General features: G+C 44.9%; 1 protein-coding gene across 1 annotated transcript in view; it reads right to left on the bottom strand.

The window, feature by feature from the left end:
• The window catches only part of LOC109901354 (DNA polymerase zeta catalytic subunit), a 121,542-nt gene that overhangs the window by 22,272 nt on the left and 81,005 nt on the right, over nt 1–18,265 (bottom strand). Inside the window, exons 12-18 of the mRNA XM_020497383.2 lie at nt 18,039–18,181; nt 14,133–17,922; nt 11,029–11,906; nt 10,582–10,670; nt 7,445–7,570; nt 7,103–7,295; nt 5,102–5,213 (exon numbers count right to left, since the gene is read on the bottom strand). Of these exons, the coding sequence (XP_020352972.1) occupies nt 5,102–5,213; nt 7,103–7,295; nt 7,445–7,570; nt 10,582–10,670; nt 11,029–11,906; nt 14,133–17,922; nt 18,039–18,181 (5,331 nt within the window). The remainder of the gene's footprint in view (nt 1–5,101; nt 5,214–7,102; nt 7,296–7,444; nt 7,571–10,581; nt 10,671–11,028; nt 11,907–14,132; nt 17,923–18,038; nt 18,182–18,265) is intronic.

Below are 18,265 nucleotides of genomic sequence, written 5' to 3'. Positions count from 1 at the left end.
GGATACTCAAGGCAATTATCGGTCTTGTGCCATATTTTGGTTAAAATATCCCCAATTCAATGGAATTGCAACCCTCTACATGCACAGTGCATTCTTCCATCACATCACAGCTGATTCTCAAGATCTTGCACACTAATGAGATGCTATTGAGCACACACGACTACACTGTCTGAGTCAAATACTACATGCTTTCTGGTAAGTTTTGATTGCAATACTGGGTGGTGCGAAAATATTTTTCATGACATACATTTTTTATGGCAAATAGTAAATAGTAGCCTCCACAAAATGTGTTTAAATAATTTATAATTTCTATCATTTCTAACTGCTAGTTAGTTTTTGCTACCATGTGGGTTTTTAGCTTGCTTGAGCCTGCTGAGTGTTAATTCACCTGTTTCCATACATGTTTCATTTTAAAACCTTTATCTTACAAAGGAGTTGTTTAATCTAACTGCTTAACTATTTATCTGTACATGGAATTGTATTTGTTTTTTTTAACTCTTTGTTTCTCATCTTTACAGGAAAATGACACGGGCACCAACTGATGTGTGGAGACATTTCACTGCAGCTAAAGTAGAAGGAAAAGCTGTGTACATTTACAAATACTGTGCCAAATCATATGTGAAGAATGCAACAAAGATGCAGAATCATCTGGCCAAGTGCATAAAGTTCCCTCAGCACTCACAACAAGCAACCTCTCACAAAAGTACCTCTACTTCTATTCAAGGTGAAAATTATGAAATCAGACACCTTATTGATAGCAATAGCTCATGGTCCTCCTGGAATCAAAAGTTTTTTTTTGACTCAATGGACAAACGTCAGAGAAATGCTGATGAATGTCTTGCTCGAGCTGTGTATGCAACTGATAATGTTATTGGAAGAGATTTCTGAATGTTCTTCGCCCAGCATACACCCCTCCAACCAGACATGCTTTATCTACTAATTTGCTGGATGCAGAGTTCAACAGAGTTCAACAGAGTTCAAGTGAAGGTCAAGCAAATCATAGAGAAAGCAGACTGTACTGCAATCATCTCTGATGGGTGGTTGAATGTTAATGGGCAAGTAATAATTAACTACATCATCTTCACCCCATAACCAGTATTCTACAAGAGCACAGACACAAGGGCCAACAGACACACCAGTCTCTACATTGCAGATGAGCTGAAGGCAGTGGACCACAGAAGGTATTTGCACTGGTGATAGACAATGCTGCGAACATGAAGGCAGCTTGGTCTAAAGTGGAGGAGTCCTATCCTCTCATCACACCCTTTGGCTGTCCTGCTCATGCATCGAATCTGCTCCTCAAGGACATCATGGCACTGAAAACAATGAATACACTCTACAAGAAAGCCAAGGAAATGGTTAGGTATGTGAAGGGTCATCAAGTTGTAGCAGCAACAACATCTCCACCCCTCTGATCCTCAACACTGGGGCCCCACAAGGGTGCGTTCTGAGCCCTCTCCTGTACTCCCTGTTTACCCACGACTGCGTGGCCACGCACGCCTCCAACTCAATCATCAAGTTTGCGGACGACACAACAGTGGTAGGCTTGATTACCAACAACGACGAGACGGCCTACAGGGAGGAGGTGAGGGCCCTCGGAGTGTGGTGTCAGGAAAATAACCTCACACTCAACGTCAACAAAACTAAGGAGATGATTGTGGACTTCAGGAAACAGCAGAGGGAACACCCCCCTATCCACATCGATGGAACAGTAGTGGAGAGGGTAGCAAGTTTTAAGTTCCTTGGCATACACATCACAGACAAACTGAATTGGTCCACTCACACAGACAGCATCGTGAAGAAGGCGCAGCAGCGCCTCTTCAACCTCAGGAGGCTGAAGAAATTCGGCTTGTCACCAAAAGCACTCACAAACTTCTACAGATGCACAATCGAGAGCATCCTGGCGGGGTGTATCACCGCCTGGTATGGCAACTGCACCGCCCTCAACCGTAAGGCTATCCAGAGGGTAGTGAGGTCTGCACAACGCATCACCGGGGGCAAACTACCTGCCCTCCAGGACACCTACACCACCCGATGCTACAGGAAGGCCATAAAGATCATCAAGGACATCAACCACCCGAGCCACTGCCTGTTCACCCCGCTGTCATCCAGAAGGCGAGGTCAGTACAGGTGCATCAAAGCTGGGACCGAGAGACTGAAAAACAGCTTCTATCTCAAGGCCATCAGACTGTTAAACAGCCACCACTAACATTGAGTGGCTGCTGCCAACACACTGTCAATGACACTGACTCAACTCCAGCCACTTTAATAATGGGAATTGATGGGAAATTATGTAAATATATCACTAGCCACTTTAAACAATGCTACCTTATATAATGTTACTTACCCTACATTATTCATCTCATATGCATATGTATATACTGTACTCTATATCATCGACTGCATCCTTATGTAATACATGTATCACTAGCCACTTTAACTATGCCACTTTGTTTACATACTCATCTCATATGTTATACTGTACTCGATATCATCTACTGTATCTTGCCTATGCTGCTTTGTACCATCACTCATTCATATATCCTTATGTACATATTCCTTATCCCCTTACACTGTGTATAAGACAGTAGTTTTTTTGGAATTGTTAGTTAGATTACTTGTTCGTTATTACTGCATTGTCGGAACTAGAAGCACAAGCATTTCGCTACACTCGCATTAACATCTGCTAACCATGTGTATGTGACAAATAAAATTGGATTTGATTTGATTTGATTTTTTTGCTTTTCTTCACGGGAGGAGATACTATATAATGTTGTTGGGTCTGTAACCATGATTGCCATTCCCTTCCCATTACAATAAAAAAATTTCAACAAAAAGTTCAGTATTCGACCCCAGTATTTCCAGTTGATATTGTGTGGGTTGTTTTGTTTGTGCAATGCGCTGTTTGGGCGTATCACCAGGGAGGTGATAAAGAACCCGATGGTCACTCTAAAGGAGCTCTAGAGTTCATCTGTGGAGATGGGAGAACCTTCCAGAAGGGCAACCATCTCTGCAGCACTCCACCAATCAGGTCATTATGGTAGAGTGGCCAGACGGAAGACACTCATCAGTAAAAGGCACATGACAGCCCGCTTGGAGTTTGTCAAAAGGCAGCTAAAGACTCTCAGACCATGAGAAACAAGATGGAACTCTTTGGCCTGAATGTCAAGTGTCACATCTGAAGGAAACCTGGCACCATCCCTACGTTGATGCATTGTGGTGGAAGCATAATGCTGTGGGGATGTTTTCAGCAGCAGGGACTGGGTGACTAGTCAGGATCGAGGGAAAGATGAACAGAGCAAAGTACAGAGCAATCCTTGATGAAAACCTGCTCCAGAGCGCTCAGGACCTCAGACTGGGATGAAGGTTCACCTTCCAACAGGACAACAACCCTAAGCACACAGCCAAGACAACACAGGTGTGGCTTCAGGACAAGTCTCTGAATATCCTTGAGTGGCCAAGCCAGAGCCCGGACTTGAACCCGATTGAACATCTCTTGAGAGACCTGAAAATAGCTGTGCAGCGACGCTCCCCATCCAACCTGACAGAGCTTGAGAGGATCTGCAGAAAAGAATGTGAGAAACTCTCCAAATACAGGTGTGCCAAGCTTGTAGCGTCATACCCAAGAAGACTCAAGGCTGTAATTGCTGCCAAAGGTGCTTCAACAAAAGTACTAAGTAAAGGGTCTGAATAGTTATGTAAATGTTATAGTTCAGCTTTTTATTTTAAATTAATTTGCAAAAATTTCTAGAAACATGTTTTGCTTTGTAATTATGGGGTATTGTGTGTAGATTGATGAGGGAAAATAACCATTTCATCCATTTTAGAATAAGGCTGTAACGTAACAAAATGTGGAAAAAGTCAAGGGGTCTGAATACTTTCTGAATGCACTGCAGGCCGAATAAAATAATAAGATGTTATGCAGTGGATTTGCCTGCATGCATCTAAAAATAATTGGTTAGAGTTTGCCCCACCAAGATTTACATACAAAAGTTGCCACTGTAGACGATACATTAAAACCCCTGTTTATAAGTGAATTGAAATCCAAAATATGTTTGGGGTGCTTTATGCGCCATCAGTGTGGGGAACATGAGCACCCAGGTAAATGTGTTACAACCGATTAGGTGTAGCAACAATGCTACTGTGTGCTTCAGATCTCTTTGTTCACAAAGTAAGGATCCAAGTCAAATCTACAGGAGCCAATATAGAGAGCAATAGTAATTCCATCTTTTTGTAGGAACTAACGGATGCTGGCTCATTGGCCAAAGCCTATGGGGAAATGAATAGGGCTTTTGTTTTTGGGATCAACAACAAAAACAAGGTGTGACGGTTGTGCTATGTCACATTAGCTAAAGCCTTGCCTGATTATGTATTTCTAAACACTTGATCCATTTTGAGACACATATTAATTTACTTATTGATGTGGGGATATTTATGTGGAATATATTAACTGAATGTGTTTGTATACTGTACCTTTTTCCTAACTTTACTGAAGTTGGAAATGAGGTAATTGGTAGGGCTTGTGATGCATTCTGGGTAATGGGTATTGCGACAAGAAGCATGTAATTTCTTTATTTGAAAGACAGACAGGTAACAGGTCGGCATGCGGCCGGGTTTACAGGCATGGTTGAAGTCCGGGTTATCTTTGGTTAGAGCCTACCTTTTGTTCATTGTTTTTTAAATGTTTGTACAGTTCGCCGGCTATACCCACTTGCAAATAAATAGCCTCCCTCTGGCAAGAAAAACAGATCTTCATCGTATGCCTCCTCGCTGTTAAAATCCAACCGCATGGTCCACCTTCACATAAGGTCTGTGGTATAAACACAGGCTTAGGAGATCTTATACATTTTGTTCTATGAGATAATCTTCATCAGCTAACAACACTTTTTGTGAATTTAAAAGCATTTATATAAATCAGAACAAGCTGACTGATATCTCATAAAACAACATTTTTAAGAGCTACTAAGCCTATGTTAACTTCATAACTTATTTTCGCCGTTCATCCCAAAACCCCATTCATTCATTTCCCCCATAAGGATGGTCAGCGACCCAACTAATTATAGCTCTTTAGGACCAGAAGCTGGCGAGTGCTTTACTGTACCTTCTTATGACAGTGACAACTTCCTGGAACATCTGCTTCTCATTCACAGCGTAGGTGACCTTCAGTCCTGAGACACCTGATCTTACCAGCAGGGGTGCTGTTCCTCTGACACCTGGGAGGGCACACACACAGATAGAGGTACAGTTGAAGTCAGAAGTTTACATACACCTTTGCCAAATACATTTAAACTCAGTTTCACAATTCCTGACATTTAATCATAGTAAAAAAATCCCTGTCTTAGGCCATTAAGATCACCACTTTATTTTAAGAATGTGAAATGTCAGAAAATAATAGTAGAGAGAATGATATATTTCAGCTTTCATTTCTTTCATCACATTCTCAGTGGGTCAGATGTTTACATACACTCAATTAGTATTTGGTAGCATTGCCTTTAAATTGGGTCAAATGTTTTGGGTAGCCTTCCACAAGCTTCCCACAATAAGTTGGGTCAATTTTGGCCCCTTCCTCCTGACAGATCTGGTGTAACTGAGTCAGGTTTGTAGGCCTCCTTGCTCGCACACACTTTTTCAGTTCTGCCCACACATTTTCTATAGGATCAGGGCTTTGTGATGGCCACTCCAATAACTTAACTTTGTTGTCCTTAAGCCATTTTGCCACAACTTTGAAAGTATGCTTGGGGTCATTGTCCATTTGGAAGATCCATTTGCGACCAAACTTTAACTTCCTGACTGATGTCTTGAGATGTTGTTTCAATATATCCACATCATTTTCCTACCTCATGATGCTATCTGCTTTGTGAAGTGCACCAGTTCCTCCTGCAGCAAAGCTACCCCACAACATGATGCTACCACCCCTGTGCTTCATGTTGGGATGGTTTTCTTCGGCTTGCAAGCCTCCCCCTTTTTCCTACAAACATAACGATGGTCATTATGGCCAAACAGTTATATTTTTGTTTCATCAGACCAGAGGACATTTCTCCAAAAAGTATGATCTTTGTCCCCGTGTGCAGTTACAAGCAGTGGCTTCTTCCTTGCTGAGCGGCCTTTCAGGTTATGTCGATATAAGACTTGTTTTACTGTCGATATAGATACTTTTGTACCGGTTTCCTCCAGCATCTTCACAAGATCCTTTACTGTTGTTCTGGGATTAATTTGCACTTTTCACACCAAAGTACGTTCATCTCTAGGAGACAGAATGCGACTCCTTCCTGAGCAGTATGATGCCTGCGTGGTCCCATGGTGTTTATACTTGTGTACTATTGTTTGTACAGATGAACGTGGTACCTTCAGGCGTTTGGAAATTGCTCCCAAGGATGAACCAGACTAGTGGAGGTCTACAATTTTTTTTCTGAGGTCTTGACTGATTTCTTTAGATTTCCCATGATGTCAAGCAAAGAGGCACGGAGTTTGAAGGTAAGCATTGTGAAATACATCCACAGGTACACCTCTAATTGACTCAAATGATGTCAATTAGCCTATCAGAAGCTTCTAAAGCCATGACACCATTTTCTGGAATTTTCTAAGCTGTTTAAAGGCACAGTCAACTTAGTGTATGTAAACTTCTGACCCATTAGAATTGTAATACAGTGAATTACAAGTTAAATAATCTTTCTGTAAACAATTGTTGGAAAAATGACTTGTGTCCTATACAAAGTAGATGTCCTGACTGACTTGTCAAAACTATAGTTTGTTAACAAGAAATTTGTGGAGTGGTTGAGAAACGAGTTTTAATGACTTCAACCTAAGTGTATGTAAACTTCCGACTTCAAATGTACATCACAAACATATAGGCTGCATTTATACAGGCAGTCCAAATCGGATCTTTTTTTGACACTAATTGGTATTTTGACCAATCACATCAGATATGTTGCCCATAATTTGGCAAAAGATCAGATTTGGGCTGCCTGTGTAAACACAGCCATACACGGTCCTTTCAAATCTAAGCACAATGACCATGAACACAATACAACAATACTTGAAGGTCAGATAAGTGTGGTCCATCCACAGCTTGGCAGGAGGGACAGAGTGCGTGACCCATCACCTTGGCCACTCTCCTGGCAGTCCTTGTCTACCACGATGGCCCCAGTCAGCTGGGTCTTGTCTGAGTCAGGTAAAGGTGCGTCAGAGCTGAAGCAGTAGAATAAGGCACATATGGGGTCAAACTCGGGGTCGGGTTCCAGGTCCCGCCGGGTCCGCACGTGAAGCTCCATGCTCATCAACGTCAGGTGCTGCACCTACAGATGAAAGACAAGATGTCACATTCCTTCCTTACAACTACATTGTGTGTGTGTGTTTGTCAGTGAGAAAACAGCTGAGTCAGTGGGAAGTGTGTGTGTGTCTGTCAGTCAGTCAATCTCTGTGTGTGTGTGTGTGGGTGTCTCACCTCGTGCAGGGCTTTAGCGTCCTGGAGGTTCTGCAAGCTGACTTTGAATCCGTATAAATTGCTGATACTGGGGACCTCGATCTGAGAGTTGTCTTTCTTTGGAGCGTTGAAAGCAGCAAACTGGTTCTGGGGACGGGGAATAGGGGGAAAGCTTATTCACATCACATTAAAGAGAGAACAGCGTATCAGGGCGGATCTAGTAAATGCTAAAAGCCCTTTACGGTATTGTTTTAATTACGTGAAATCTGACATTTGTTTTGGGCCATTTACTTGATTGATGCTGTTCATCAATATTCTAAAACTGTACATTGCTCATCCAGGTATATTGAGGCCAACACAGGTAACTGACAAAAATAATGCAAACACTTGAGTAAATTAGGGATACAAAGATCTCACTCCAATACATTTTTATAGAAAGTTAGCAAAAATAGATAAGATCTTGCTACCATGGAAAGGAAAATACCTGTCAATTTGTGGAAAAATCACCCTGATTAACTCTTTAGTTATATCACAGTTGACATATTTGCTCATGGTTTTGCCTACACCTAGTGACCTGCTTTTTAAATTATATGAACAAAAAAAATTCCATTTTATTTGGAACGGCAAGCCAGACAGAATTAAAAGGGCCTATTTATATAACAAATGTGAATTTGGAGGGCAGAAATGATTAAATATTAAAGCATTAGACCTCTCACTAAAGGCATCAGTCATACAAAAGTTATACTTAAATCCAAACTGGTACTCTAGTAAATTGGTAGGAATGTCTCATCCTATGTTCAAGACGGGCCCTTTCCCTTTATTCAGATTACACCTGCTCACTTTTGGTTGTTTGAAAAAGAAATAATCTCCAAAATATCGTTATTTTTTAAACAAGCCTTAGAAAGTTGGTTGCAATTTCAGTTTAATCTACCTGAAAAGACAGAACAAATAATACAACAAATATTGTGGTTAAACTCAAATACACTCATTGATTAAAAAAACATTTTTTGAAGAAATGTCTAAAAAAAGTTTTAATTTTAGTGAATGATATCATAAATAGGACTGGTGGAGTTGTCACACATGCAGCTAACACAGACATATGGAAATGTCTGCTCCACCCAAAATTACAACCAATTAATAGTAGAAGGGGAAAAAGTAAGGAACTTGTATGTCGGCTCTGTATTAAAAAACAAATGGTTAAAGAAAAGTGTGATAAATAAAAACATTTATCAATTTCATTTAATTAAGGACAAAAAAACTGACAGCTATGCCATATAAACTGCTAAATAGTTGGGAAGAGATTTTCGATGTACCCATTCCACGACACATGGTTTATGAACTGATACGCAAAACAACGCCGGATTCAAAATTTCACATTTTTTCAATTTAAATTACTATACAAAATTATTGCAACCAATAGAATGTTATATATATGGGGGATACAATCTTCCCAGCTCTGCAGATTCTGCTGTGAGGAGGCAGAGTCATTAGATCATTTATTTTGGTATTGTCCATATGTAGCTCGTTTTCGGTCACAGGTCCAGGAATGGCTGAAGAATTGCAGCATTTGCCTAGAACTAATGCTGCAGATGATTTTGAGGGTGATTTTAAAAGCCATAATCTATCAATCAATAATATAATAATTATTTTAGCAAAAATGTTTATTTTTTAATTTACAATCTATAGAAGCTATGAGAATAGAAAGGTTCACTACTTTTGTGAAGCATCACTGCACAGTTGAAAAATATATGGCAAATAGAAATCCAAAATGAATGATTTTTATTTTTTTATTTCACCTTTATTTAACCAGGTAGGCTAGTTGAGAACAAGTTCTCATTTGCAACTGCGACCTGGCCAAGATAAAGCATAGCAGTGTGAACAGACAACACAGAGTTACACATGGAGTAAACAATTAACAAGTCAATAACACAGTAGGAAAAAAAAGGGGAGTCTATATACATTGTGTGCAAAAGGCATGAGGAGGTAGGCGAATAATTACAATTTTGCAGATTAATAACACTGGAGTGATAAATGATCAGATGGTCATGTACAGGTAGAGATATTGATGTTGAGAGATAGATGGGAGGGGTTGAATGGAGCTGAAGGGTGGGACTAATAACAAGATAACCAATGTAAAACATACAGGGTCTGTAAAATGTATATAGGTTCAGAACTTTTGTGAAATAGCACAGTTACAAATAGAAATCAAACTGGATGGACATCAGAAACAGAGGAAGGACTAAAAACAAACTAAATATAACTATCGTAAAAAAGATTGAGTCTGTAAAATGTGTATAGGATATATAAACTGAAGATAGAAGCCTAAGTGTTTATTGGTTTACTCCAATTGGGGGAGGGTGGTAAGGGTGGTAATAAAGGTATATTCTAAAAAAAGTATGTATGTCTATGTACCGTAGGTATGTGTATGTATATATGTGTATATGTATGCATGCGTGTATGTATATATATATTTACCCCAAAAATATATGGGGGATTGGAAATGATGCAGACAAGAACATTCTTTCCACAATATTAAGCTGATCCACCCCTTAAATAAAATAAATTAAAAGTATACTGAAAGCAGGATCTTCCACATAGATGTGGTTCCTGAACGTCCCATTATTCTTTTATTTGTATTTCTTTAACATTTATATAACTAGGCAAGTCAGTTAAGAGCAAATTCTTATTTATAATGACGGGCTACCACGGCCAAACCTGGACGATGCTGAGCCAATTGTGAGCCGCCCTATCACGGCCGGATGTGATTCAGCCTGGATTCGAACCAGGGACTGTAGTAATGCCTCTTGCACTGAGATGCATTGCCTTAGACCGCTGCGCCACTTGGGAGCCCCGATGCTTAGGGTCTTGCATACAAATACTGGGCAGGCCATTATTTTGACTACCAAGGCTATGCCCCCATAGGATGACGATGCCCCGATACACAGGGCATGAGTGGTCACTGAATGGTTTGATGAGCATGAAAACCATATGCCATGGCTGTATTAGTCACCAGATCTCAACCCAATTGAACACTTATGAGAGATTCTGGAATGGCGCCTGAGACGGCTTTTTCCACCACCATCAACAAAACATGAAATGATCATTGGAGGGAATGACCTAAATGAACAGGAGCTTAAATTCTGTGCGTTTGTCCTGACCTTCCTCTGTGTGGTCAGTAGCACTCTCCTCAGGGTGTCTGTGTGTTCCCCTCTCCTGTGCTGCAGTCTCTGAGACGTGGACTCTGCATCTGGAAGAGAAACCCCAAACAGAAACCCCAAAATGAATTAAGGATCGTGTTGGGGTGGTGCGACGCATAATGACATTCCAGAGGACAAAACCACTGCATGCAGACGGCTTCCTCCTATTAAAACTAATTGCGACAGATTTACAATTCTGGTATGCTTGATTAGTCAATTATGTAGTTGTTTATGGCAGCCATAACAATTTCCCACTGAGGTAAGAAAGAAAGTTGGAGTAAAATAAAAGGTTATAGTGGATGCTATCGCTAATGTAATTTTCCATGGTCTGAGTTAACGTTGGCGGCTGAGGCAGGATGAAGAGTGACAGCTGCTAATAGCCTGCGGCCGGGGAATAAAGGGGCTTACCTTCAGTCACAGGGGTGCTGCACACAGTCTCCGACTCATCCCTGCCTGTGTGTCGCCTAAGGACTGGGGTGCTGTGGAGCTGGGGGCTGGTACACTCCCCGTCCCCCCTGGGCTTCATGGAAGGGAAGGGAGAGGGACTGAGGAAGTGCTTCTCCTCCCTCCTCTCTGGAGAGGTGCAGAGCCTGGGGGACAGGGGTAACCCTCGATCTGACCCTCTCCTCTCTCCCTCTACTGCATCTGGTCCTGAGGGACTGTGCTGCGTGGGCTCCTGCCATGGCAGCAGGTGTGGAGAGATGGATTTACCAAAGTACTCCTCCTCAGAGTCTCTGATGTTAATGTCCGGTACAGGCTTCACTACTCTGGGAATGTCCTGAGTTACCACCCCTCCAACAGGTGATATCTGTAGGGACAGAACATTCCTCCTCTCCCTCCGAGTCCTGATACCTGAGAGCTTCTCAAACTCCTCCTCGTCCTCCAATGCTGAACAATGGAACGGAGCGGGCTGTTCAGTCCTGTCTGTTTGCTGCTCTTCTCTTACCTGTTCCAACCTTCCCCTCTCCAGTTCTCCCATGTCTCTCCTGCCCCTCTGCAGATGCTCGTACTGTTTTCTGGCCTCCAGCCATAGCTGGACGCGTTCCCGCCTGGGGGCACTCATGCAAGGCACCAGGATGACCTTCTGGTCCCCGGCTGAAGAGGGGCTGAGCTGGGCCTGGTCTCTGGTGTCCTCTGATCCCAGTGTGTGAGATGAGCCGGCCCGGGTCATGGTAGAGAAGGCTGTCTTCCAGAACTGTAGCCCCTCCAGGCACAGGTCCCCGTTGAACTCAGCCAGCTCCTTGGCCAACTTGGTCTCCACCATCAGCTTACGCCCACCAACCTCCCTGGAGATTTGAAAATGGACATTAATGATGGAATGATTGATGAGGCTGTGATAAGGCATAATATTGCCAATCATAGATATCTATTGTGTGTCATTCAACCCTTAAATCAAATCAATCACATGTATTTATAAAGCCATTTTCACATCAGTACAGAGAGGGAAAAAAGTATTTGATCCCCTGCTGATTTTGTACATTTGCCCACTGACAAAGAAATGATCCGTCTATAATTTTAATGGTAGGTTTATTTGAACAGTGCGAGACAGAATAACAACAACAAAAAATCCAGAAAAGCGCATGTCAAAAATGTTATAAATTGATTTTCATTTTAATGAGGGAAATAAGTATTTGACCCCTCTGCAAAGCATAACTTAGTACTTGGTGGCAAAACCCTTGTTGGCAATCACAGAGGTCAGATGTTTCTTGTAGTTGGCCACCAGGTTTACACACATCTCAGGAGGGATTTTGTCCCACTCCTCTTTGCAGATCTTCTCCAAGTCATTAAGGTTTCGAGGCTGACGTTTGGCAACTCGAACCTTCAGCTCCCTCCACAGATTTGCTATGGGATTAAAGTCTGGAGACTGGCTAGGCCACTCCAGGACCTTAATGTGCTTCTTCTTAAGCCACTCCTTTGTTAACTTGGCCAAGTGTTTTGGGTCATTGTCATGCTGGAATACCCATCCACGACCCATTTCCAATGCCCTGGCTGAGGGAAGGAGGTTCTCACCCAAGATTTGACGGTACCTGGCCCCGTCCATCAAATCAAATCAAATGTATTTATATAGCCCTTCGTACATCAGCTGATATCTCAAAGTGCTGTACAGAAACCAAGCCTAAAACCCCAAACAGCAAGCAATGCAGGTGTAGAAGCACGGTGGCTAGGAAAAACTCCCTAGAAAGGCCAAAACCTAGGAAGAAACCTAGAGAGGAACCAGGCTATGTGGGGTGGCCAGTCCTCTTCTGGCTGTGCCGGGTGGAGATTATAACAGAACATGGCCAAGATGTTCAAATGTTCATAAATGACCAGCATGTTCGAATAATAAGAAGGCAGAACAGTTGAAACTGGAGCAGCAGCACGGCCAGGTGGACTGGGGACAGCAAGGAGTCATCATGTCAGGTAATCCTGGGACATGGTCCTAGGGCTCAGGTCCTCCGAGAGAGATAAAGAAAGAGAGAATCATCCCTTTGATGTGGTGAAGTTGTCCTGTCCCCTTAGCAGAAAAACACCCCCAAAGCATAATGTTTCCACCTCCATGTTTGACGGTGGGGATGGTGTTCTTGGGGTCATAGGCAGCATTCCTCCTCCTCCAAACACGGCGAGTTGAGTTGATGCCAAAGAGCTCCATTTTGGTCTCATCTGACCACAACACTTTCACCCAGTTGTCCTCTGAATCATTCAGATGTTCATTGGCAAACTTCAGACGGGCGTGTATATGTGTTTTCTGGAGCAGGCGGACCTTGCGGGCGCTGCAGGATTTCAGTCCTTCACGGCGTAGTGTGTTACCGATTGTTTTCTTGGTGACTATGGTCCCAGCTGCCTTGAGATCATTGACAAGATCCACCCGTGTAGTTATGGGCTGATTCCTCACCGTTTTCATGATCATTGCAACTCCACAAGGTGTGATATTGCATGGAGCCCCAGGCCGAGGGAGATTTACAGTTATTTTGTGTTTCTTCCATTTGTGAATAATCGCATCAACTGTTGTCATTTTTTCACCAAACTGCTTGGCGATGGTCTTGTAGCCCATTCCAGCCTTGTGTAGGTCTACAATCTTGTCCCTGACATCCTTGGAGAGCTCTTTGGTCTTGGCCATGGTGGAGAGTTTGGAATCTGATTGATTGATTGCTTCTGTGGACAGGTGTCTTTTATACAGGTAACAAACTGAGATTAGGAGCACTCCCTTTAAGAGTGTGCTCCTAATCTCAGCTCGTTACCTGTATAATAGACACCTGGGAGCCAGAAATCTTTCTGATTGAGGGGTCAAATACTTGTTCCCCCCATTAAACTGCAAATCAATTCATAACATTTTTGACATGCGTTTTTCTGGATTTTCTTGTTGTTATTCTGTCTCTCACTGTTCAAATAAACCTACCATTAAAATTATAGACTGATAATTTCTTTGTCAGTGGGCAAACATGCAAAATCAGCAGGGGATCAAATACTTGTTCCCCTCACTGTAGCTGTCATAAAGTGCTTTTAAAGTAATCCCGTGAGTTTAGTGATTTTACCTGGGTTTCCCTGGGGCGTCTGAGGGGTTGCTGCAGAAGGGCTCCTGGAAGGTGACCTCAGACATCTCCAGGTCCAGGAGGGTGGTGAGGATCTCTTCCCGACTGGGAGGGGACATGAGGGGCTTGAGGATGTGGGCTCCCCCCCCTGTCCCTCTGAGGAGCTGGCTGATGACCTTCGCCTGGGATAGAGAGCTAAAGGAGCGTGGCGAACTACAGGGCGTGGTCGATGTAAAAGCATAATCCCCCTCCAGTAGGTCCCCAGTCTGCAACCCTTCGTTGTCTGCGAAAGACGCAGAGCTCAAAGGCAGTGGTAAGATGGGGTCAAAGGCAGAGAACAGCAGCTCTTTCCTCTCACAGTGAAAGCCCTGGAAGTGGCTGAGGCCGTGGAGTTTGCCCAGAGACGTTCCCCACTCTCTGCTCCTTGGTAACCTCTCAGAGTCCAGAGGTGATGGATGATTGGACACAAATTTGCCATTTTTTGGCTTGTCAAAGAGTTCAGGAGTCAGAGGTCCGGACAAGCTTTCATGGAGCTCCTCCCCTGAGCCAAACAGCACCTCGGGCCTCGTCTCTAAGCTCAGCGCCAAGGCAGGTACTGCCTCCTGGGTGATGTCACTCAGGAACTTCTGAGGCAGGTTCTTGTCGGTCAGAACAAACTGGCTGCCCAAGTACAGGCTGGAGAACTCTGCCTGGCTACCGATACCGATGGCGTTGATGTCAAAGTTGTAGTTGTGTGGGAGCTCTGGGGACAGGCTGTCCTCTATGGAGTAACAGCTGTCCAGGCCTGGGTCTGACAGGAACACTGGACTGTCATCTGACATGGGGGGCTTTTGCTTGACAGGTACCTCTGGCTGAGAGTTCACCTTCTCCTTCCTGCTTCTGGGATTCCCCTCCTTGGCAGTTGTAGTTCTTGGGGCCCGGGGTTTCCGTGGGGTGGCTGAGGGAGCCCTCCTGGCTCTTGATGGCTTGGCTGCAGCAGGGTCTGGTGTGGAGCCAGGGGGCTGTGTTGTAGTGGAAAGGCACTGCCCACCTCTCTGCTGGAGCTTCTTCAGAACAGCCAGGCCAGAGATGTCCTCAGGTAAGGTCTTCCCATTCCGAAGGCCTGAGTGAGGGGACTCTGTTTTGGGGGTGCCCTTTCTGTCCTCCACCTGGGTTGGGGATTTAACCTGTTGGGATGTGCATTCATCAGCAGTAGTGTCTGACTTCACAGCACAACCCTGCGGTTGGTCGGGCTGCATTTGGACGAATTCAAGAGCAAAGCTTTGGTTCACCTCCATGATGGAGCTTTCACAGTCCTCAGACTTTGGTTCAATAGACTGCGAGAACTGGGTTAAGGATTTAGAGCCGTCAATGATTTGGCTGGTTTTGCTTGCTGGCTTCTGAAAGGGTGGTATGTCCTCTGAGGAGGATTCAGTAGAAGGCAGCTCACACTCTGGGAGGAGGTGCTGGGAACTGTCACAGTCTCTGCTTCTTACAGGGGGCTGTTCAGGCCCTCCTGCCTGCTTCTTCCTCCGAGGCCTCCTCGTTCTTGTGGTGATGGTGGTAGTAGTACAGACACCACCCACACTAGTTCCATCAACTGTTTCTAGAACTTTCTTTCTCCTCCTTGGAGTCCCAATAGTACTTTTCCTTCTCGCTGTGCTCTCCTTTTTGACTTCCTCTGAAAGCTTAATCCGTCTTCTTGGGCTGGTAGAGATTACATTTCTAGGTTTAGCAGTCCGGCTGCGGTTCCGCACGCCTCGGCCTAACGACTCTGGGGGGGGTTCCTGACAAACAGAGGTGAGACAGGGATCATTTAATCGGTTCACCAACTGATCAGAACTTATGGCTTCCATAAGGGGGTCACTGGGGGACCAACACCGGGGTGGGGTTGAATCAACAGGGCTAAGGGATCTCTCAGATAGATAACCCAACTCCACCATCACATCAGTGTACTCAGTGATGTGGTCATTGGCCAGTTCACAGTAACATGGCCAGGGGCATGGCAGAGAGGGAGTCAAGGTTTTTCTAAGGCCTCTAGTCCTTCTAGGCCTCTCACCCCCTTGCCTAACTCGGACTCTGGGTGGGCTGTTGACCGTTTTCTTAGTGGTGGTGTTGACCTTGGCCTTTCGTTTGGGCTGTTTCTTACTAGCCTTGGGCTCACTGAGAGGGAACTTGACCGCACAAGACTGTGGAACCTTAGGCCAGAAGGTCTTGATGGGGGACATTTTTGTGTACGTCTCTACTCTGTCAGGTGTCAGCACCACCCGCTGCTCCTTAGCACTCACCTTGGCCATCTTCACCAACATGTTCTTTTGACCTTTGAACCGGTTGATGATTATATATTTGATGATGATGGGCGGCTCTCTTGGCTCCTTTCTGTACATCTTCCGTCGTTTCTGGTACTTTAGTTCCTGCGTGCTGAGGACGTAGTTTTCTTTGAAGCGGTCTCGGAGGGCCAGAGGGTGTTTCATGCGAGAGGATACCGACTGTTCCCCATCCTCGCTGCTGTCGTAGCTCATCTTGCGTTTGGCCCTCAGGGTGTACTTGCTGCCAGGCAGACCTGAGGCTTTGGTGCAGGTTACTTTAGCAGGGAGCTCAAGCAGTAACCTGCCCTCCACAGACGCCTCATTCAGAATGGCAGGGACTGGGGCCGGTGCAGGGAAAGCGATAGGGGCTGGTAGAGGGGTAGGGGCCAGGGCAGGGGATTCTGGCAGTGGTTCTGTGGTTCCAGTCTCCACTACGACTGACTTTGCCACTGTGACTGGCTTCTCCTCGGTGTCCGTGCTCTTTGGACAAGTAGGCGTGATGGCCATAAAGGCGGTGCTGACTTGGGTGTCAGAGGCTGGGGTTTCCCCAGCGTATGCATTGGCCTTCTGGGCTGCAGCAGCCAAAGACCTCTTGCCAAGCTTTAGCCTGGACCTGCGTGTCTCTGACTGCTCTAGCTTAGCACAGCCATCGGTCATCTTGTTGCCCACTACCTTCTTAGCTGGCCTGGTTAGGCAGTTGGAGAGAATAACACTGGGGAAAAACTTATAGTGTGCCTCCTGCTGGGCTACTATGGTCCTCTCAGTCTTGTTCTCCTGATAGTCCTCGTACCGGATCTTCAGCTCACCCATGTCGCCGTCCTCGCTGTCCTGGCCCATGCCGCCCTCCAGCGGGGCCAGGAGCTCGTCCTCTTCTATGGGGCAGGGAATTGGGGTTATACTGTTTCTCAGGATTGGGCTTTTACAGCCTTTCTGACCCAGCTCTAGATCTGTCGTGCTGGGGCAGTTCCTCAGCTCAGAGTAACACAGGGAGAAGCTCCTGTGGTTCTGCAGGATGGACAGACGATTCTTCTCGACGTTCTTCATACTGCTGTACTTCTTCCTGCTCTGGGTGATCTTCCCGTTGCTGAACGGAAAGACGTCCAGGTCTGTCTCCTCCAGAGCCATCGTCTTCTTCTCGTAGGTGTACAGAGGCCGAACAACGTCCATTTTGTCCACACAGATCTGAGAAACCTCAGCCTGGTTGGCAATATTGCAGGGGATGGGGTGTTTGACCGGCTGGATATATGGTCTCTCTTTATTCACCTTGAACACCGTGGAGCACTCGTGGCTGTCCTGGCCGAGGAAGTGCTTATTGGCTGGTTCCTCTGCGTCCTGTGAGTGGGCCTGCCTATGTTCAGGGTGTTTGCACTCCAGGAGGACCTTGGTGGAGGACAGGGGTTCCAGGTGGACAGTCTCCCCAGGAAAGGGGTTCCTCTTCCCCAGGATCGTGTCTGTGACAGTGAGGGACGAGTGGGTCCTGGAGCCTTTGTCCGTTAACAATGAATCTATGGAGAGCAGATATAACATATCAATACTGTGACAAGAATCAAAGGAAAGCCTCAATGACACAATCTTAGACGTGATATATGTAGTTTATTATCATTACGTTCTTATAACTCACCACTGTTCTCGTCTGCAGCGCCGTCCAGCTGAGAAATGGACAGATTAGCAGAGAGAGAGTTGTCCCCCCTCCTTTCCATCTCCTCATCGGAGGATTCCTGGGGCTCGTCACTGAAGCTCTCCTCTGCATCCTTCACACCAGGTCTAGAGGGAGGTAACAGAGACATTGATTAAACAATGAGGTGTCGCTTAAACTATTCAGTCACGGCTCACCGCAGATGACCTTCA

This window comes from Oncorhynchus kisutch, linkage group LG12 (genome assembly GCF_002021735.2).
Source record: "Oncorhynchus kisutch isolate 150728-3 linkage group LG12, Okis_V2, whole genome shotgun sequence".
In the NCBI taxonomy this organism is placed as follows: domain Eukaryota; kingdom Metazoa; phylum Chordata; class Actinopteri; order Salmoniformes; family Salmonidae; genus Oncorhynchus; species Oncorhynchus kisutch.
This window is presented reverse-complemented; position numbering and strand designations above follow the sequence as displayed.